Source organism: Fringilla coelebs (genome assembly GCF_963513975.1).
Source record: "Fringilla coelebs genome assembly, chromosome: 5".
Taxonomy (NCBI): Eukaryota; Metazoa; Chordata; class Aves; order Passeriformes; family Fringillidae; genus Fringilla; species Fringilla coelebs.
Genome location: NC_140033.1, coordinates 63,754,915 through 63,777,377, shown reverse-complemented (window position 1 = coordinate 63,777,377; position 22,463 = coordinate 63,754,915). Strand labels below are relative to the sequence as shown.

General features: G+C 42.5%; 1 protein-coding gene across 1 annotated transcript in view; it reads right to left on the bottom strand.

The window, feature by feature from the left end:
- Positions 1-22,463, bottom strand: part of STAB2 (stabilin 2) — a gene marked incomplete at its 5' end in the record, with an annotated part of 80,567 nt that overhangs the window by 20,067 nt on the left and 38,037 nt on the right. Inside the window, 18 exon segments of the mRNA XM_084205466.1 lie at positions 757-804; positions 1,218-1,337; positions 3,363-3,434; positions 4,755-4,828; positions 5,347-5,472; positions 7,567-7,643; positions 8,728-8,773; positions 10,118-10,213; positions 11,435-11,630; positions 12,784-12,879; positions 14,075-14,131; positions 14,722-14,847; positions 15,889-16,020; positions 18,425-18,532; positions 18,629-18,721; positions 18,860-18,937; positions 19,796-19,910; positions 20,275-20,411. Coding sequence (XP_084061592.1) covers positions 757-804; positions 1,218-1,337; positions 3,363-3,434; positions 4,755-4,828; positions 5,347-5,472; positions 7,567-7,643; positions 8,728-8,773; positions 10,118-10,213; positions 11,435-11,630; positions 12,784-12,879; positions 14,075-14,131; positions 14,722-14,847; positions 15,889-16,020; positions 18,425-18,532; positions 18,629-18,721; positions 18,860-18,937; positions 19,796-19,910; positions 20,275-20,411 — 1,797 coding nt within the window.

Sequence of the window (22,463 nt, the reverse complement as noted above, 5' to 3'; positions counted from 1 at the left end):
TTGGAGGTGCAGAAGGGGTAGTAAATGAGTGGTATACTCTTGCTTCAGAATTCACAAGAGATGTGCTGGCAGATCTCAGACTGTGAATGGGGGAAAGCTTCAGTTTTATGCCCAATCTGGATGTAGCCACAGCTCTCTCCATAGTGAGCAGCAGGCAGGACTTTCCCAGGGCTTTTCCTGGGGAAGGCTGTGAGAAGATCAGAGAAAAGAATGAGAAACCATTCTTATCTCCACTTGCTGCACCTGTTGTTGTGCACGTGTGGAATGCATTATGGAGATTTGCTTACCAAAAGGTGATTTCTTAATTGGCCACTGGTGATGGTGTTTGGATTGATTGACCAATTGGATCTTTCTGTATTGGACTGTCTGTAAGGGTGATGAGCTTCTTAGAGAAGTATAGTGTAAGATAGAATAATAAAGCAATTGATCAGCCTTCTGCAATCATGGAGTCAATGCTAATTATTACCCAGCTAGGGGCCTGCAATGACATCTGGAGGCCTTACCTTTCTTTGGGACTTTGGTCTTGATCATTAATAGGTCATTAATACTGTTTTAGTGACAGTTAATAGCTTACATTAGAGCATCTCAAATGTTAGTGACTGACAATCCAAATCCAGTCCCAATTACATTGAAGGATGTTGTTGCACACCAGATTCTTGTCTGTTTCTCTCTGCTTTACACTCTTGGAGGAAAAAAAGGGGCGAGAAACCTCCCCATGAAAACCCAACAAACCCCAACCACTCAACCTTTTCTTACCTCTAAGTGAAAATAAAACCTAGATGTGTTGGAGTTCCTGAGAAGTTCCTGCAATTAAGAACAAGACTCTATAACAATGCTGCAAATGTGAGGCAACATCTGTGGAGCGCAAACAAATGCGGCAGTCAGACAAGAAAGGGAACTTCAGGTTTGGAGTAAGTGCTGCATATCTGTGTTGCTTCTGTTCTGTTTTTACCTTACTCTGCCAAACAGCAGGCTTCTTTGAAACCTGAAACTCCCTAATACTGTAGTCACAATGATTGTCCATCAGGGTTTTTGTTTGTTTTGGCAGTTGAAGTTATCTTGCAGCATCCTGTTCCTATTCCTGGTTTCTTGGATTGGGATAAGTTCTAATTCTGGGGTACAGCTTTGTCCAAGAAAAAAAGTGATGTGTTTCAACCATTGTATTAAGTAACAATGAGAAGAAAAATAGGGGGCAGCAAACATGTGAAGCACTTTACCTGGAAAATGTTGCCTCGGCACTGAAATCCATCCCCAATGTAGTTGGGTTTGCAGGTGCAGGTCCTGTCTGTCAGCTCGGTGTCATTACAGATGGCAAATTCACTGCAGCCTCCATTATTCTTGTAAGGGCAAAGTTTAAAATATATCACTCCTTCATTGTCAGATGTATAAAACAATTCCAATTCCTCCTTCTGCCCCATTTATATAATTTAGAGAGGCAAGATCTTTCTGAAACCACACCTTGCTGGAACATCTGATGGCATATATTTTCTTCCAAACACTACAAAGCATTTAGGATTTATAAAACAATAAGTCTCCTTTTATGCAGAGGATTTAGTTTTGATTCCCTCCTCAGTGTATTTAGTTCATAATGCTGTGAGGAAGCAAAATATTCACAAGTCTCACTCTGCACCTTCGGGATGAGTCTTAGCTTCTCTGCCAATGCAGTGCTGCCTTACCCTAAGGGGAACTATTTGCACACTGTAAATCGCTGGGATGGTGCCAGGAGCCTGAATTTATGGAGGAGCCTAGCACAGGACTGTCTGATGGCCCAGGTCAGCTGTAACAGGGACTTGTTTTGTCCTTGTCTCTAAAACATCTCCTGTCTGCGCCTGAGTCCAGCATGGCTTCAGAGCAGCTCAGCCAGCTGCCTGCCTCCAGAGAGGTCCCTGTACTAAACCAAGATATTCCTCACTCAGGAGCAGCATGTGGGGGCTCAGAGCTCTGCTCAGGCACAAGTAGGTGCTCTCCTGTTACCACCTCAGAACTTGTCATCCTGGGCTTGAGATCAAATTGGGGGAAATTGAAAAGCTGTCTTGGTTTTTTTCTTCTTGTACTTTTTTCATGGTGTTCTTTCTGTTGCTGATCATCTCAGGGATCCTTTCTCATGGACCATGAGAGGGAGCAGAAACTCCTCTGGGAGCTGCCGGTTTCATAATTGAAATACATGTTCGGAGGAGCTTTTTTAAAGACTGACTACCTATTTTTTCTGTACTTTCAAATTAAACTGAAGCAAACTTGGTCTTGAAACTGTTTGAAGGTGACTTTCAAAATTTCCCATTTGTGGGACCCACCAAAACTTCCTCCACACTAACAGTGCCTGTTCAGGTGTGTTAAAAACAAGAAATGTCAGAGACTGCCTTTCCAGGCCAGAGACATGTGGCTGTAAGGAGGAGGGGGTTTGGGTGGATTTGCTGTGGACTTGGCTTGGCTTAGGCAGGCTGTTGGCAGCCTTGGCTACCTGTGAAGCTTTGCTGCACAGAGGTTTGGTCATCATAGAGCCAGGTTAGCCTCTGGTATGACATTGATGCTTCTCAAGATGATCTTTATTTTTAACTCATAGTTAGCCTGGCATAATTAGTCAAGTGGAAGCAAAGCTGCTGGAAGGCAGCGCAGGAAAAAAGCAAGAGAATTCAAAATCCCAGGGAGCAATGGCTCATAACTTTAAGCTCCAGGTTGTGTTTTTGCCCTTGCTCTTTCATCTCTGCAACCTTTCAAGGTCAGAGAAAGCCAGCTGAGAGGCCAGGCTGGGAGGGTGAGAATTGCTGTTGCTGTGCTCAGAGCACAGAGGATTAATGTACACAGAAGAGTGGATGTGTCCCTGCTGTAGCTTGCCAAGAGGCAGAGCAGAACAGCTGGTGCAGAGAACCACGCTGACTGCCAGTATGTGGCTTGCAGTGTGTGAGCCAGCTTGTGCTAAACAAATTTCAGCCTTCAGTGACAAGTGAGGCACAGAATGGGTAGTGCCACGGCATGCCCAGGGCTGGGGGTTGTGGAAGGAAATGTTTTTGTTGGCTTTTTGTGGCAACTTGATATGACAAATAATTTGCTGACTTAGGTTTTGGAAATACAGGCCAGGGTCTGTTTCTCTGCACTGGGTTTGAACTGAGGTATTTAAGAGTCAGTGATGAGTCCAGGCCCTCACCTATGTTATGTCCAGGCTGCAGCTGAGGAAAAGCCCTTCCTGCACCTTCAGTTTCTCCCATAGTGACAGCACTAAAGCATGTACTGAACCAAGAATACTTACAGATTAGCCAAGTTAATGTAATTCGTAGCACACCTAACTTAGTTTAGAATGCATACAACCCCCAAAAGTGTAATGATTATAAGGAGACCTGAAATTGTCTCCTTAAATGGATACTCACTTGTGAACACATACTGATATAGGTGCAGGTTTTGCCATCTCCAGAATATCCCCTCAGGCAATTACATACTGCCTAAAAACCAAAATCAGAATACAAGCCTACATTGAAAAATGCTTGAATTTTTTTTTCAGCACACAAAAATACAGGGTTTTTTTTTTCCAGATAACTTCATTGTGATATGATGTGGAATTTATTAAGCTAAAAGTACATAATGTCTCCCAGAGCAGTTTCTTGGCCACTATGAGTAACCATACACTGAGATTAGGAAGTAATAATTTTCCTTAGGCTCTGTCTGCCTTTTTCCTGCCTATCCATCTCTGGTCTCCTCTCTGCTGTTCATTTGAAATGACCCCTCTGCCATCTGCATGTTATTTTCTTGCTGACAAAACAGGCTAAACCCTTAATTTGTTTCCCTCATGTTTTTTGCATAGGTTGGTATTCCCCTCTCATCCCTTTCCTTCCCCTGTGTTTTTTTTTAAGTGATGAAAAGTAGTTTCAAAACACACCCGGAGTTGTGTGTTACTGGCAGTTTCCCATGCAATGAAAATGTAGCTGACACTTTGTCCTGGTTACTATATTTTACATTTACAGGTTTCATGAAGATGAAAAATAGTTGCAAAGAAATGAACTATATTCTCCAATTCACTAATAATTGTTCTGAAATTAGAATTTACATTTAATATGTAGGAATTTGAAAATTCAGTGAGCTTTCTGCAGCAGAAATAAAACTGGCAGTCTAATAGTAGTGTTTATGCACCTCCTGGATGAGTGAGAGCCCCAGAGAAAGTAGATGCATTTCTATCCTATAAATTTGCCTTTGCAGTGCTGGGGTTTTGTAGCAGAGGTTGATATTACTCTGATGTTAATTACATTCTCAAGGTAAGGAAGAATAAATAAACAGGTTGTAGCTAGTACTTCTGGAGATCAGCAGAAGGGTGAGTGGGCTCCAGAATGTTCTAACCCCTATGCAAGAGCTATGGTTTGGGCCATTTTGTTTCCTTGTGGATACATTTGAACAGTGCAGGGAGAAGGTCTAGTCTAAAATGGATTTTTTTTCCATGGACAGTTTCTATAACAATAAAAGAAACATCATCTAGAAATACTTTCAAACTTACAGCTTTTCAAATAAAAACCTCCCAAAGGAGAAAAACAACCACTTGAAATAGCAAAACACTGTTTTCCTCTGCAGTTATTAATTTCTTTCACTGAAACAGATTTTTTTCATGTTTATCTGCACTCCCCCTCAAATGCCTTTTTGAGGGAAGCATATACTTTTCAGAATTATGAAATTCAGTTTTTTACTTAAAAACAAAGTTGACATGGGGAAATCTTTCTTTGCCCAACAATAAACACTTGACTAGGCCTATTTTTCTTCACTAACAAAGTACTCACTTGATTGGGTCCAGTCTGCGTGCATTCTGCATTTCTATCACATCCACCATTGTTCACCAGACAAGGGTTGAATTCTTTATAAAACAGAAACAGTGTAATAAAGAGAGAGTAATTCTGAAAACCCGAGGAGAATAAATTTTAAGTAAAGCATACAAGGAATGCAGATTTATGACTAAATTAATTCCCTCAGTGTCTTGGTCTAGGTTTTGGTCAGGTCTACCTTAGTCTAGGTTCAGTTGTCTTGATGGAGGCTAAAGCACTGCCAGCAGCATTTCTGAAACCAGACCTGGGGAGGTGTGGTACAGTATCTAAAAGTCTGTGATGGTCAGAGGAGTGTGTGTATATCAAGCTGCTGGAGATGGGGTTATCCTTGCTAGGGGTAGAGGTTGTTTGATAAGCTTTGGTGCCACACCACACTGCTGCAGGTGCACGGTTTGCCATAGTACCAGCAGGAAAAGATGCCCTTGGCGTCAGGAGGTGTAGTATCAGCAAGCTGCACTTGTGGGTCAGAGTGGGAGGAGGAGCATCCCCCTAGAGCAAAGCTCTCTGCTGTGACTCCCCGGGGTGCTGCAGAGGCAGGGTGTGTGCTTACCGAGGCAGACGATCCCATCCCCCGTGTAGCCAGCGCTGCAGACGCAGGCTCTGTTTCCCGGCGTTGTTCTCCTGCACTCAGCCTTGGAGGAGCAGCCTCCGTTGTTACTCTCACAAGCATCAATAGCTGAATGGGGACAGCAGCAGAGATTAGACCAATGTGCTGGAATGGCTCCTTGATTCTCATGATTACCTGTCTCCATTTTTAAAGGGATGTCAGTGGAAACCCAGGGCACAGGGGATATTTCTCTGTCTGCTCTGGGGTGCCCTGACCCCCAGGGCAGCCCTGACTTTGACCCTCATTCATAGAGAAAGCTTCCTAGACTTCAAGATAGACTGGAATCCACAAAAGTGTGCAATAGATTATAGAGAGCAGTGCAGGTGTCTAACTGGGTGAGAAATTTAGGTGTTGGGATTTTTAGTATTTTGTGGATGGAAGCAAGATGGAGGGCACAGGGTGTCATCCTGGGTTTCTTCTTCATGCTTCTTCCTTCTTCTTCTTGGGTTTGGGTGGCATTTTGTAATTGGGCAGAAAAACCTGCATTGGTAGCTCTGTGGGATCAGTTATTGGGTTAAAAGGGAAAATAATCGAGGTGTCAGCTCTTAATTGGATAGTTTAGTCTTAAAAGGCCTTGTAACAAGAGATTGTTGGCCATTTTGTGCCTTCTGATGAAAAGCTGCTCAACTCACAGTAGTGAGAATGCTTTACTGATAAGAAATAATAAACACCTGAGTCTAACATGAATTACTGTCTCAAGTGCCTTCAGTCCAGACCCAGAAAAACCTATGACAGCTACCCCCACAGATTTACTAACATTTTTTGAAGGAGTCTTTCTGAATTAGAGGGCCACAGATTTCATTAGTGCCACTTTTTAAATACCTATTATTGTTTCCAGAGGGAAAGCTGAAATGGTGTTTCTGGTCTGGAATGTTAGAATTCATCCAGGACTGACTTTTGATAACTTTCCATCTTCCAATTCTGCCCATTTCAACAAAACACCAAAAAAAAAAAAAAAGGAATGTTTGTGTTCATCTCTTGTTTAAATAGCCATTTTAGTGTTCCCTGAATTTGACATTTTTTGCACACAGATCATATAACTTCTCTTGCAGGAGGTCTAGAGTATAATACCACCTAGCCCTCCTGTGACAGCAAGTCTGGGTTCTTATTCAGGTGGATACTCGTACTGTTTTTCCAACTCTGGATGAATTGGATTCTCACAACTTGAGAGCAGGAAAGGAGCCTTGTCTGATCTTCAGTGTGGCTCAAATCAGCCTGAAAAGTGCCTTCAGTTTTGCTTCAAATGGCCCTAAATTGCTCTTTCATCAATTTCAGATGAGGGAGTTGATTTTATTTCTGCAACTAGTTTTGCCCAGGAATCCTGTATATGGGAGCAAGGAGAGTGCAGAGTCACTTTGGGTGACCTGTGTCACCCAGCTCTTCCTGCACATGGGGAATTGCCCCCCAGCAGATTAAAATGGATTAGTCTGTTTTGTGCCAGAAGGGAAAATAAAAACAGGCAGAGTAAAACTGTCAAAATCTGGGATTAGGACACTGCCAGCCATTGTGAATAAGTAGAAAAATAGGCTTCTGTCTGAAAAACATTAGTACTTTAAACAGTTAAGAATTAAGAAAAACTTATAATTATGATTATTGTAGCTGGCAGCAGTCTGTTTTGGATAACCCAGATTTTTGGAGGAACATCTAGCATAAGGTGCTATTATCCCTTTCTGAGGGTCTCTTAAATCTCTCTACTATAAAGAAATGGATTTTGCCACACCAGAAATCTGAGCAAGTTCAGAAAGCTGAGGAAATGGTTGAGCTGCACAGCTTCCAATAGCTGGAAGTGTTATTGTGCCCTGAATTGGCCTCTCTTTGCTGGGCTTTGTTGGGAAAGGGAGTAAAAGTCACAAACCAGGTTTCATTACTCTGCAAACAATGGGGCTGGGCTTGTGCACAGCATGTTCCCTTTTCTCTGCTCTCCCTGAGCACAATGCCTCACAACTTGGAGATTTGGAGCCCTTTGTTTGCTATGAATCTGCACCTGTTGGGCTGCTGTTTGTTTTGAGGGAACTGGCAACAATTCCTGTTTTTTAACTGGTGCATAGGGAACTGCTCATCTCTCACCAGCTGAGTGACCAGAGAATGCTTCAAGCATTCTTCTTTGGTTTCTTTATTTTTTTTTCTTTTTTAAAGGGAAGAAACAAAACCAAGTTCACTTGCCTGTGCAGAATGTCCCGTTCCCCTCAAAGCCAGCTGCACACTTGCAAGAGGCAGTGCCATTTGATAGGAGGAGGCAGCTAATGAAATAAAAAGAGAGGCATCATTTACAGAAAGGAAAAAAAAAATATTGGTCAGGTCTTTTGTACAGCCCTTGTTTTTGTGAGTGTTTCTGAAGGTAATGTTGCATAGAAATAACAAGGCATTTAACCATACTGTAAGAGGTAGCTAAAACCATAAAAATGCTCCTAGCTGGAACAAGCTTTTCAAATGTGTTTTGGATGTATTATTTTAGACATTAGAATTCCATGCTTTAGTCTTTGAATCTTCTTTTTTATTTTTTTTTTTTTTTTTTGTGCAGAACTACAGAATTTATATGTCTACTCACCCAAAAAGCTGTGCACAGTTTTTGTCTGTGTGCACCCAATTTATGGAGGGAGGCAGCCAGCACAATTTATCAATGCCCCCTACTCCTGCCATGCCTGCACCTATCCTCAGACCTACAGGTGTATGTCAGTGGATGAAAAATGCACAAGAGAGGAACAATCTGCTTCTGTCAGAAATACAGCCTTGATTCCAGAATGTGTAGGGTCCCCATGAGCAAATATGAGAGTGTAGTTTTGCCAAAAAAGCCTGGTAAAATATTGCTACTGTGAACTGAAGGTCACAAACACACAGGGGAGAGAATGACCCACGCCTAGGAAGAAGGGGGTTTGCCCCTCTGGTTTCTCAGCTCCTACAGAAGAGCTGTGGCTGAAAATGAGGAGTCTTTCCAGCCAGTTTTCCTTGTTTTTTTGGTTTTGTTTTTTTTTTTGAGATGTCTTGACTAGTGTAAATCTTGCTGCCTGGTCAGTGGTGAGGGGACAAATGCACTTCAGTAAATGGCTCAATGGGGCTCACTTGCTCCTCTGAAAGCCAGTTAGTGTCCCAGTATTGGTGCTGGACTGGTGAGAGCATTTTTTGCTGTTGTTTGTATATTTTGATATGAAGAGAAGAGAGGTTTGAACTTTCTGGTCTCATCACCACATATATTAGATTTACATTGCTCCTTATCTCTGTGAGATAGGCTGCTGAGAAGTCATGAACAAGGTGGACATGATTTTTGCCTTGCAAGAGGTGCCCTTTTTCTCCCCTCTCCTCCAAATGAGAGCATTTCATACGTACTTGGCACTGGTGTGGCACGAGGCGTTACATGCGTCATCTTTGATTTCTGCAAGTGGAAAAAAAAAAATGAAGTAGGAATCAGAACCTTTTGGGGCAACATCCTTTTAGATTCAGAGCGTTTGTTCCCACCATGTGGGGCTGGAGGCTGAATTCTGTGCCAGACAACTGTGCTCTCAGCATAGATAGAGACTCTGTTGCATTCATGTTTTTTAAAAAAAATTCTTTTGCTTAGGATTTTTCTCTAGGGAAGCTGAGAAGCTTCAGAGAAAAAGAAAACAATTTTTATTTAATTTGTTTTTCTTGTGTTTTCCTTTTTTAGAATGTGTTTAAAGATTTTTTACTTACAAGTAATTATTTTATTATATTTTACTGTGAGTTGGCCAATCAGAGCCAAGCTGTGTTGTGACTCTAGAAAGAGTCACGGGTTCTTATTGTCTTTTTAGCATTTAGTAAGTATTCTTTCTGTATTGTTTAGTATAGTGTAGTATTTTTAATATAATATCATAAAATAATAAACTAGACTTCTGAAAACATAGAGTCAGATTCATCATTCGTGCTTCCCAACAAATACAATAAGACTCCACCTGTAGAGTCTGTATAGATCAGTGGATAGCACTAAAATGAATTTGCAATAAAGGGTTGTGTCATATTGCCTGACAAGCATTTTGCCTGTTGTCATTTAACTGTATTTAGTCTGATGAGTCTTGTATAATATTAGAATTATATAAGGGTAGATTTTCTAAAGGAGCTGAAAGTTTTCTCAGAGCATATATAGCAACCTTCTTACAAAACTGTACTCATTACTAATTTTTTCCCTGGGAAAACTTAAAACTGATCTTGAATGCTATTATAAATGTTCTTGTAACATTTTTTAATTTCATACTATTATAGCTAGAGTTTGGAAATAGTTACTGAGTGCATTTTAATTATGTATAACTATAATTTGATTGGATATAGAGGCTGTATTAAGGCAGCACAAAATTATTTATTTGCTAATTACTTTTTACCACATTAACAAGAACATAATTTAATATCTGGCGTTTGTGTAGCTAAATCAACTTTTAGAAGCACTTGAGAGGCTTTTGATCTGAGGGTCAAAATGTGCTGGGTAATCCTGCTCTGGAAAACATAGCTTTAATAAATGGGATATTCTTTTGGGGCAGATAGAGGGTGACACAGGGAGAGAATTAGCTAAGTAGGCGTTTCAGTGTCATGAGTGGTGTCTCAACCAGCTCTCTAATAAAGCAGTAATTAATTGCCATAGCACAGGAATGTGACCCATATTTCACTGCATCTGGGAAGCTGCACTGGGATCTGATTGTGACTGTAGTTCTGTCGTTTTCTGAGATGCTCACCTTTTACCTCAGAAGACACGAGGCAGGACACTCACCAGTCTCGCACATCACTCCTCTCCAGCCAACGTCACATTCACAGGAGCCATCCCCGTCCACCCCGCTGCTGCATTTCCCATGGACACAAGTGCACACTGTGGGAGAGATGGGGGAAGCCACTGTCCCTGGCAGTGTGGGCAGCAAGGGACAGGAAGGACAGCAGGGGTGGCACAGACATCACCTGCTGATGGCACCTTCTGCTCTAGGCTCTTTGAAGAGAGGCGCTGTCTTGTGCCCTTTGGTTTCTAAATTACACAATAACTCTAAATTCAAACTATGCTTGTAGCATTCACATTCTCTGAAAAAATCCCTTCACCCAGGATTTTTCTCCTGGGAAGCTGAGAAGCCTCAGAGAAAAGGATAACAATTCTTATCTCATCTGCTTCTCCTGTGTTGTGCTCATGTGGAATGTGTTTGGAGATTGTTTACCCACAGGTGATTGTTCCATTGGATTTGGTGTGAGTTGTTTTTACTCTTTGGCCAATCAGGGCCAAGCTGTGTTGGGACTCTGGAAAGAATCACTAGTTTTCATTATTATCTTTTTAGCATTTAGTAAGTATCTTTTCTGTATTCTTTAGTATAGTATTCTTTAATATAATTTAATATTATAAAGTAATAAATTCTGAGAACATGGATTCAGATTCATCATTCCTACCTTCATCGGGACATTCCTAGCAAATGCAATACTACGCTTATATTTCCCCTATTCCCAAATGCAGGGTCTGAAACTGTATTTTAATGGGAAAGAATTGGTGAAAAATAGCAGTGCTACAGAGGATGCTTCTTCCTGGATTCTTTTCTGTTCTGTGGTGTGACAGAGTAGAAAGCCCTGCCTCCAGCCTAGAGAATAGAAAGAAAACCCCATGATGGGGAAAGAAAAGGGGTTGGTGATGTTTTTAAGCCCGGCCTGTTAGGAAGTGCTGTGCCTTTCTGGAACCTGGCCTGAACATGGTTAGAAGAGAAAAGGTGAAGGTTTGGACGCCTGGATGGTCCTTGCTGGCTTCTTTTCTAAGCCTGTGCTGTGACAGAGTAGAAAGCCCTGTCTCCAGCCTAGAGATTAGAAAGAAAACCCCATAATGGGGAAAGGAAAGGGGTTGGTGATGTTTTTAAGCCTGGCCTGTTAGGAAGTGCTGCCTGAAGGTGGTTAGAAGAGAGAAGGGGAAGGTGTGAGGTGTGGTTTGGGGGAAAGGAAAGGGGTTGGTGATGTTTTTAAGCCTGGCCTGTTAGGAAGTGCTGTACCTTTCTGGAACTTGGCCTGAAGGTGGTTAGAAGAGAAGAGGGGAAGGCGTGGGGTGTGGTTTGGGGGTGCTGGGTACCTTGGTCACAGCTGCGGCCGTATCTGCCCTGGCTGCAGCTCTCGCAGGCTGTGCCCACGAAGCCCTCCTGGCACTGGCAGGTGCCGGTGCCATTGATGCCGTCCAGGCACACGCCATTCCCGAAGCAGGCGCTCCCGGCCTTCCCCGGGCACGGCTGGCACTGCGGGCCGAAGAAACCCGCGCAGCACTCCCGGCTCTGCAGAGGCAGAAACGCTGTGCTGAGGGGCAGCGGGGCAAGCAAGGGGAATGAATGAGAGAGCTGGATCTTCACCAGGGCTTTTAGGGGTAGGAAAAGAGGGCGAGTAACATTCTGTGCCTGGAGGGGCTGTTCGGGCCCAGTCCGGCTGGCTGCGCGGCCCAGTCCGGCTGGCTGCGCACCCCAGCCCACACCATCTTACATGGATGAAAGGCAAAAGGAGAGGAGCGATCTTCTCCACCTGGGGACAAATGTCCTCAGTAGACAAATGTCCTGTATTTCCAGGAGACCCACCAGGTGGAAAAGAAGCTGTCCCCTTCTTGCAGGGGATTTTTAAACCCGGAGGAATGGGGTGCGGAGGAAGAGGCCGAGAGCCAAAGGGATACGAGTGAGGAGGGGTGAGGGAAGGGGTAACCCAGGGAGAGACCTCCAACACTGACATTTTGGGGGGGAAAAAGGGAAGACCATGTGGTGATATCCACATATCACGTGGACAGGGCAAATAACTAAATAACTGTTTCATGCACTACAACAAAGGTGGGTTTATATTGGATATTAGGAAGAAATTGTTCACTGTGGTGAGGCACTGGAACAGGTTTCCCAGAGAAGTTATGGGTGGACCCATGCCTGGAAGTTCAAGGCAAGGTTGTGGGGGGCTGTGAGAAACCTGGTCAAGGGGAGGATGTTTCTGCCCATGGCTGGGTGGTTGGACTAGATGAACTTTAAGGTCCCTTCCAACCCAAACTAGTCTTTGGTTCTGTGATTTTTAGCAGCACATCAGCTCTGCTAGTCTGCGACCTCACTCTTCAATGTCCCAGGACATGGGCTGCCACTGCAAGTCCTCGGTGGGACCTGGGACCCAGGTGCCCTTCACCACTTCAGGGAGAAGTGGAGAATTGCTAGGGACAAGCACAGGTTTATCCTTCCCAAGCCTGTGCTCCCTCCGTACCATGTGGACATGCAGCACTTTGTGTGCTGCAGCTATCATCAGTCTTTAACCTTCCAGTCTCTGCTGGGTCCAGAATAAAGGTCAGTAAATATATAGTCAGGAGCTGACTTGACATGCTGTGTGTGCTTAGTGGGGATGGTGAGGAGGATGAAGCTCTGGCAAGGGGGTTCCTGGTTTTTACCACAACAGAAGCAGGGAACTCACAATGATGGTTTTGGCACACTTGGGCTTGCAGCCGATCTGGATGGTGTACTGTCTCATGTGGTTTTCTGTGAGGATGCAGTATTTCTTCACCCCTGCCTGAGCAAATATTGGAGAAACAGATGCACTTCTGAATAATATTGATCAACTACTTTTAAATGTGTTACTAAATGGGACATTACCTTTATGTATGCTGTGCACTGACTCACACGTACACAATTAAAATGAAGGAAATACTTTTAGAAATAAAAACGAATATATTATCAGTTTAACTTAATGTCTTGTGGTGTTTTAAAGAGGTCTGCAAATGCCTTTGCTCAGAACTGAACAGATTCTATTCAAAAGTTTTGTAAACTTTTTTTTTTAATTTTTCACATTTTCTGATCTTTCTAATTCTTCTTGGAAAACAGAGTTATGAAGTTGTGCAAAAACAGCTGTTGAAAAATAATCTTCTAGGTCTGAATACAATTGGGGAATGATTGTTTGCTGGAAAAAGATTTTGATTTCAATATACACTTGTGAGGAGATTGGGACAAGAATCCATCCAGCTGTTCATTGTAAAGGAAATGTTAATGAGTTTGGTTTTTACCCATAAGGAGTTAAATTTGGGTTTGCCAGTCAAGTACTTTGATGATGTGGATTGGACTCAAGCTGCTTTGGAATACCATTACTGGCATAATTAATTTAAAAAAATAAATAATAAAGGAAAATATACTTATGTAATCCCATTGGAGAGGCTTTCACAGATAAGTTAGACACCAAGAAACTCTAAATATCTGCAGTTCTCATGTGTTGGACCTGGGAAGCCAAAGTCTCTCTTAACTCCAAGTTTTCTTGTGACCATAGCTTACAGCATGTTGCTGGGGATGGATTGACTTTGCCCTTCTGTACTTCTCTGACTTGAAGGGCTCAAAGCTGGTGCTGTAATTCCTTCTGGAGCAGACATACTCCAGACCGCATTTAACTCCCTTAATTTTGCATGGTAGAGGTAAGCTTTGCAGTTTAAGGAGTCTTAGTTGTCCCAGTGCATGTGAGAAGCTGTCCTTGAAAGGTATTTTTCTTTAAGCTGCCCTTCTGCTGCCTTGATCCCAGGTAGATTTTTCAAAAAGAATCTCTGAGGCCTCAGGGTGGATTGAATCTCTTGGCTATTGGCAATGTATGTAGCAGGCTGAGATAACTACTGCATATTTTGGTGAAACTGAGACAATTATATTAAAAATAGGATTGAATGCATATATAGTCAGTTTTGATATGGAGAAACAAATGACCCTAGCATCAATGAAAAAATACTTACAATTTCTTTCGTTCCTGGGGGACAACTTGATGGTTGTGAACAAATTCTGCACTTCTCCTTATGCAACACAAATGAGAGGTAGTTAACAGACTGTACAGAGCTGCAGGCAGGTTGTTTAATAGAAAAAGAATGATTTCCAGCCATATTTCTAAATCTAGTGCTTGAGGTACATTGTCAGGATAACCCCTTTGGTAAAGAGAGTGAGGGAAGCTGTCCTGCTCAGCAAGGAAGAATATCCCTGTCAGTGGCTCTATGGGGACACCCTTCCCCCAAGGGGAAGAAGGAAAGCTCATTTGGTTATTTTTTATTTGCTCTTCTAAAGTGATGCTTCCCACTTTATAACCAAGTGGCCTGGTTATGAAGATGTATTAGAATAATGCATTACTAATATTATCTGGATATTAGGGCTCAGGAATTTCTTATTATTGAGCTACTCCACCTACATTTTATCCAGGCTGTCAGAACACTGATTTCAGGACCAAAGTTGTCTTAAGAGATGCTAAAAACTCTGGTAGGAATATCCTTTGTGGAAAATGTGTGCATTCCTTGCTGGGAGGTAGTATCACATATCCTATACTTTTGAGCTTTGTTTGGCTGTAGGTCTCCCTGAGGGGATTTAAGGTTCTCTGTGAACTTCTATCACTTACAATGATCACGGTATTATTGATATCACATCTGTTCTTCTGGATTTCCAGCACCTTTCCCAGTCCGTGAATAATTCCTCTGTCTGTGGCAACATTTGCATAGCTTATGGGAGCATCATTTATGTATAGCTGCAAGAGAATGCAATCAGTTAGAGAGCAGCAGAAGTATTCCATGGCTCTGTGCTAGCCTGAGCAGCAGGAGATGGAGGAAAGAGGGAAAACCACAGGGGTCACATAAGGAAAACCAACAAAAGGAGTCAGCCTCAGGTACTCACTCTTATTCCAGCTGCTGCATTTAACTGCTTCACTGCCCTGGAGGGCATGGGAGGACTTGCAGCCTGTCAAAACTTCTGAGCAACAGGATTTGACAGAGCAGCTTTTTCCAAGGGGTTTAAAGGCTATGACGAGGGAGCCTACGGTGTGCCAAAAGGTGTGGTGTTTGCTGTGTCTGGGGCATGTGGGGCTTCAAGGAAACCCTACCAGAAGCTGCTCTTTGAAGGAGGGCTTCCATAATCTCAGTGCTACCCCACACTCCCATCGTGCCCTCACCAGCAAGTCCCACTGCAGGTGCTTTTTCAAAGCTCAGCTGTGGGCAGAGCAAAGAGCAGGGCTGAAATTCTGTGGAAGTTTTCAGTCTTCCTTTGCCTATGCCCACAGGGACTTCTGGGACAGAGAAGGAGCAGCAAGCTCCCTTCCTGGCCCTGTTTCTTAATCTTGCTGTGCCTGTTTTTTCCATGAGTGGTATTGAAAGGCAATTCATATTTATTGCACAGTGCTTTGAGTTCTTAAGATTGAAAGAGGAGTGAATCCACAGAAAATAGAAATAATGTCTCATAACTGAGGGCAGGTTTCTAATAGCCCTTAGAAGTCAGATTAATGCTTGACTTGGAATTCAGGCTTGAAGTTGCTAGAGACAGATACCTAAAATTTAATTTTAAATGTGAACAGCACAACTGAAATAAAATTCAATTGAAGATACCTTCAAGGGTGGCTTTGAATTAAGCAGGTCTGAGACAGGCCTTGCATTTGAGTGACAACTTTTGTGCTGCTGAGTCACAGAAGCTCATGAGGCATGCAGAGTTCCTTTTGACTCCATGTCAGTTTAAAGCTGAATCTGGATTTGTAAAAAGCAGGAAACCTGTTTCTCCCAGCAAGTGCAGACAGCAGTACCTGGCTGTTGTGGAGGAAGAACCCAACCTGGTAGGAGAAGCCCAGCATGGTCTCCCTGTGCATGCCATTGTGCAGGTCGTTCTTCAGGAGCTTCTCATCCAGCACAACGTGATAGCGGATTTGGCCTTCATCCTGCAGCGCACAATTACATTCTGAGTTAGCTAATAAAGAATGAAAACCTCCTAGGGATAGCATTTTCCAAAGGGTTTAAGCCAAACAGAGATTGCCTGAATTTAAAGAGAAACTTCTCCAGTGGTTAGGTTATTTCATTTTTCCTCCGGCAGTCAGCCTGCATTCTTGCCATAATGAAAATGTTACCGACCATGGAGGAGGAAAGGCTATTGAACTGGGAGGGGAAAGGTTTGCTTGAGCCTGTAGTGTGTTTCTGTGCATAGGGCTGGCTGCTGAATTCAGGGAAAAGCCAGGTAATTTTTAGGATTCTGAACTTCATGGGTTTATTTGATATGAAGACTGGCATATTTATGAGTGTTTTTATGGTCCTTCCATACCTCTTCCTTATTCCTTTGGGAATCCCTGAATAACCTCCAGGGGAATAAACTGTGGTGAGTGTTTAGAGTAATTTTTGTATCTATATATATAATCTTTAAGGGCATCTTCAGTCAATAAATAATGCATTTAATTGTCTTTAATTGAAAAGTTTTCTATGCCTGGTTGGTAGAGTATATTCATATTTCACTGCAAAGTGATGAAGTTACTCTCTATACATCAAAATTTTGTGTGTTTCCCACGGCTTCCACATCTTGTTCTGAAGCAGGAGACTCCCAGAGCTCTCCCTAACTAGGAGGAGGAAGCAGAAGCAGGATGTGTTGGTGAGAGATTGACCAATGTGAGAGAATCTGGGGTGGTTGGGGAGTTTAGGAGCTGCCTAGCCAACAGACAGTGCTGCTGCAACTTTGTCTTTGCAACAAAAATGTGCTTGTGGAAAATCCTGTTGCTCACTATCCTCTTATTCTGAATGTCCATGCTGCTTCTGCTCTTCTGCTCCTTCAAAAGTACTTGAAAGCATGAAGCATCTTCAGGATGTGAGATTTGTGATCTTGCCTGGCTGTGGCCACAGAGCAAAAGAGTGGCCTTGACATCCCTTAGGGCTGGCTTTGTTCCACAGATTTGGCAAAAAATATTTGCAGATGAGAAAATGGTTCCATCAGTGCTAATTTCCTTCAGTGTCCAGGCCTATTTAATCTCCTGACTTTGATGAATTGGAGGAAAAGCTAACACTGATTCATCTTGATTTCTGTCTTTAAGCACCAGCAGAGTTAGGCCATTTTGCCTCATCAGGGCCAAGAAATGGGATCTTCTCCCTGTTCCAAACTCTTCACTCTGCAGCAGAGTTCTCCCAAGTGTTTCACAAAGAGGTTAAGCCTCAGGCAGACTTACCCTTATGGTTGTTTTTTGATTTTCTTTTTTTTCTCAGATTGCCACATCAGGCAAGGTTGGGAGAATGGAAGAAAGACTGAAGAAACATTGGTGAGTAGTGGAAATGAAAATTATTTCTCTGCCTGCATGTGTAATCCAGATTTACCAGGATTGATGTCCTATGTGTCTCTCAAAGTTTATTATAAATTCTTCTTGTAGTGATGTGGAAATGATGATGTGTCAAGATACAACTAAAATAGTGTTCAAAAGCCATTTGAGCAGATGGAGCTTGATCACTTGTGAACATGGGACATTTGCCATGGGTCTGCTGTTGTTGGTAAAGTTTTGGGACATTTGAACCCTGTGCTCCTCGGCTTCCTGGCTGTAAATGGAGACCATGCAAGTAGGGATAGAGTGTGGATAAATAATTTTGGAAGAAACACAGAGGAATTGAAGCTTCTGGGCAAATCATGGGTGAAGCTTCCTCTGCAAGGTGTGTGGCTCTTGATATGTGCAAGCCATAAAGCTGTTTCAAATTGGAGAAAATATGAAGAAAGCTGCTGGGATAAGGCAGAAAAAGGACAGCTTATCTTGGGAGAAAACCAAGAAGGCTGAGAAGGGGGTTTGAACTTGTAAATATGTCAGGGTACAAATGCCAGAGAGAGGGTTCCTGCAGCATTCCTGCAGGAGTGACAAGGCCAGCATCTGCATAATTTTAAGAAAGACTCACAATATTTCATGGCATTATTAATGATGGGGTATTAGTGATGTCAGGAGACTGGAGTTTGTTCACCTAAAAAATTAATTTCAGTGTTTTTTCTGGTCTCTCCTGTACTGGCCTTCTTTACATTAAAAAAACCCTCTCTCAAAATCCCAAACAACAAAAAAATAAGTTTACTGATAAGATATCTTGGAAATTGTCACCATGTTTTTAATCTAGAGAAGGCCAAAACACAGAACAAATAGCTGGGCTCTTCCAGCAACTCAGGAAAATATAGTAGGTCCATCCCATTTCCATTTCTTTGGTGTTACAGACAAAACCTAACTTAGTGGATTTCTGGGAAACTAATCTCCCTATATCTGTGTCCTCACAACCCATCCACTTGAAACAAAGATGAAATACTGAGCTGTTAGGACAAGCCTTGTGAGTAATACATACCAGAGCAGCAGATTTCTTATCCTTTAGGTAATTTTCTATGGCATCATTACTTGGGGCAAAGATTGTGTATGTGTTTGCTGCTTCTATTTCATTAGCCAGGCCGTATTGCTGTTGTGAAAAACATAAAAAAAAAATAAAATCAGAATGACCACTGCTAGTCTGAAATGCAAAGAAAGCAGAGATCTGAATGGTGTGAAAGCTTACAATAATGTAGCCCCTGAACAGGGAGTAGTCAGGCATTTGCTCCAAGCGGGCCAGCAGCCTCGGCAGGACGGCGCTGCGCAGCGGGGTCAGCACCTGCAGGGGAGCAGATACCCCACATCACCTGCAAGCATCACGAGCAGGACAAAATGCTGCTCTGAGCACAGAGTTCTCCACAGGGGGTTGATAGTTCTGCATTGCTTGTGGTGCAGAAGAGCAAATCCTGTTTGATACCTTATCGATGACGTGAATGACCCCGTTGGTGGACGCGATGTCGCTGGCCACAAAGTGAGCGCCCTCGAGGGTCAGGTTCTGCACAAGGGAGAGGAGAGAGGCTTTGCCTTTGCCTTGCTGGGGTGGTGCTTCCCAGCAGCTCATCCTGTGCATTTCCACACCTTCCCAAATGTTTGCCTAGGGCTGTGCCATGGCACCACTAACTCACACCAGAGGCTGGGGGACCCTCAGGGAACCACGCACAGAGGAGGGGACTTGGGGACCCTTGGCTGTTCCCTGGGGGCAGACTGGCAAAGCCCTGGGCTGGCAGCACAGGGTAGGCTGAGCTCTGAGCTGATTCACACCCTCCCAGATCTGTGCAGCTTTGAAGGACCCTGTTCATAGCTTTTCCTTTGGAACATGGAGGTGGGAGGAATTTCCCTCTCCCTTAAATGTGACCTGTGTATTTCCAGGAAATTACCTGATAAAAAGGCTAAGGGGGAAGGGCTGTAACTTATTTACCATTAAAAATACTCTCAGGTGGTTTAGGATTATCAAATTGCATATGTGGAGATGTGTGTTAACACTACTTCCTCCTATCTTCCATGTTCCCTAAATTATTTGGTTTCCTCTTTGTATTAATTTGGCTCACACAGGCTGCTCCAGGCAAGGACTGCCATTCTGCTTGGTTACAGCTGTCCAGTGTTTGCAGCAGCTACTGGGACATTAGAAATAATTAATATTGTGGACAAATTTCAGTGATGTAAAGTGGTGGAGAAAAATAAGCTAATGTTTCTCCCGGAAGGTCTCGTGTAATTGAACTATGCCTTTAATTTTATGGCATGTATTTAAAAGAAAATACATAATGTGTGTGTGGTTTTGTAGTACAAAAAAGTCAGTGGCAGTGATGGCCAGGGTTTGGTGTATGATACCACAGTGGTTTGCAGGTCATCTCACCCCATTTTCTTTAGACAAGTGTAGGAATTTGCTCTGTAGCGATGTTGGCAGCATGTCAGAGGACGATAAATTCTGGAAATCAGCAAAGCTGTAAGCTCCTGTCAGTACATGATACCTAAAGGAAATTAACTGGATTTGAAGGTTTTGTATTTTATTTCTTTTTTCTTTTTCTTATTTCAGGTAAGTGGCTTAGTGTGTCTCAAATGGTAGTTTTAGCAGGAATTGCTTCTACAACACCCTGTTCAGCTATGTTTTTATCTTAGTTCAACCTTTAAACATTTCTGACATAATATAAATAATGCCTTTATTCCCAGTGGCCTTGCTACAGAGATATATATGCCACTGGAACTAGAAGAGGGATCCTATGCCCTTCCTTTAAAATCAAAATACCTATCTTGCTCCAGTGGCTTCAGACCAAAGGCTTGTTTAGCATAAAAACCAGTTAATTTTAAAAGCCAAACCCCAAGCCATGAACGTACTTAAGAAGAGTTGGAATGTTACTTTTTGACATCCAAAAGTCTTTCTCATCTTCATCCATGTTCTCAATTGCTTGCAGAGAAGGCACAAGGACAGTTAGGTTTGAGGTGGTGGACAACACCGAGTTTATCTTGGCCTCCTGCATGGAAGTAAAGAAGGTAAAATAATTCATTCCAGGATTGGCCTATAAATAGTAGCTGGTGACATTTTAAGCAAGGTGGAGTGTTTGACGTGCTTTGTGACCAGCCTGGAAAGGGACAAGCTATTATACTGAGCAATGACTTGAACAGCAGCACTTAGAGCTGTACAGAAATGGTAAACGAGTGTCTATTTTTTTGCAGAATAGATTGCCAGCATTGAAAGGGCAGAAATAGTTTACAGGTCAGAATTGGTTTTTATGATGACATACATAACTTGACCCCCACAAAAGTTAGCTTGTCTCCTAGGATTTGTATTATGTACTTGATTTTTTTTTTAAAAAAGAATAGAGGTGATAAATGCTAGTGGTTACTGATAAATTCAAGTCATTTGCTCTTCCAGAGCACTCCATGCTGTTCAATAGATAGAAGGACTATGAACCATGATATAAGAGACTCCCATGACACAGTGTTCCCATTTGGAAGAAGACTCTTTAAAACATGGCTGGGATTTTTTTCAAGATGTCCAAGAGTTATCTGTGTCCACTAGCACTGCAGTGGAGCTTGCTGCTGACAGCTCTAATTTTAAAAGATGGGGATTGTGAGATCTGTAGTATGCATGAATTAATTGATCTTCCATATTTTTATCTGCCTAAAGAGTGGAAAGAGTTTCCACTGGAGAGCGTTTTTGCACTTGTGTGGAATTTTTTTTTTTGAGTGAAAAATGGAAAGCTAAATATTTACATGTGATCTTGCTGAAGATGGGGTTCTCCAAGCTTTTCACAGTCTCCACAGCTTGCCATTTTCGATGCTGCAAAACTTGAGGGAGCAATATGAGCTTGGGCTCCATCTTTTTGCAGCTGGTATGCTGCCTGGTAGCTGTTTTGGATAGTCCTTCATTACCCATATTGGGTTCTGGATCAAGAAGGGAATCAGCTCCCTTAAATAGCTGGGGATTTTTTCTTTGTTAAGATCATCTTTCTTCCTAGCCATCATCCCTATCACCTTCCAAATATTTAAATATAGAAAGAGCAACAAACGTCCCCTTCTCATCCTTCCTGAGCAGCAAGAAAAGAATTTGGTTATGAAAAGTGGTAAACATCACATTCCTGCTCAAGTACAAAGTTAAAAACCCACAGATGGATATGCCTCCCTATTTTGCTCATGTTGTTATTTTAAGTGATAGCATTTCTCTGAAGTGTAGCAGAAATTTCCACATCAGTTTCAACAGATTATACAGAATCTTCCCTCTGATTTGTTCCCTCATTATCTAAAGGGCATATTAGCAGAAGAACAGCATTTTCAATTGTGCCCATTTCTTTAAATTCTTTAGTTTCTCTATAGAGAGTTCAGTGCCACAGTGTGAGCTCAGGGCCAGGCAGACACCTGGCCTGAATTAGCCATGTGGAGCTCTCTGGTGTTCCTTGCAATTGTGTGCTTTAATGATCCCCAAGGCATCTACCTTTGAAAAGCCTTAAAGCAGCTAATGTGCTGTGACTTCTGATTCTGAAGCTATTCATTAACACATCACTGTCCTTTCTTGTTCACCATGGTTCTGATGAACACTTCTTACAATTAAGTTTTAAATTCTTGGGGGAGCAACCAGTTTTGATCTTAATTCATACAGTTCCAATCACAGTGGGGTAGGACCTTAATGTTTCTGCTGCTCCAGTAATACATAATACATGTGAAAATAGGGAGTGGATTTTGACAACCAGTGTATCCAGACCTTTGGGGTTTGAAACCTACTTTGGTGCTTCTTCCATAACCTGGAGCCAAACAAGGTAATCTTTGCTCACTGGGGTTGCTCAGCCTGGAGGAAAGAAGACTCCAGGGAAACCTTTCAGTACTGACAGGGAGCTTGTAAGAAAGGTGGGACAGACTTTTTTAGCAGCACCTTTTGCAGAAGAATAAGGGACAATGGTTCTAAACTGAAACAGGGTGGATTTAGGTTTGATTGTGGAAAGAATTTTTTTTTTTTTTTAACAATGAGGGTGATGAAACACTGGAAGAGGTGGCTCAGGGGTGTGTGCTTTATTTCAATCCTTTATTTG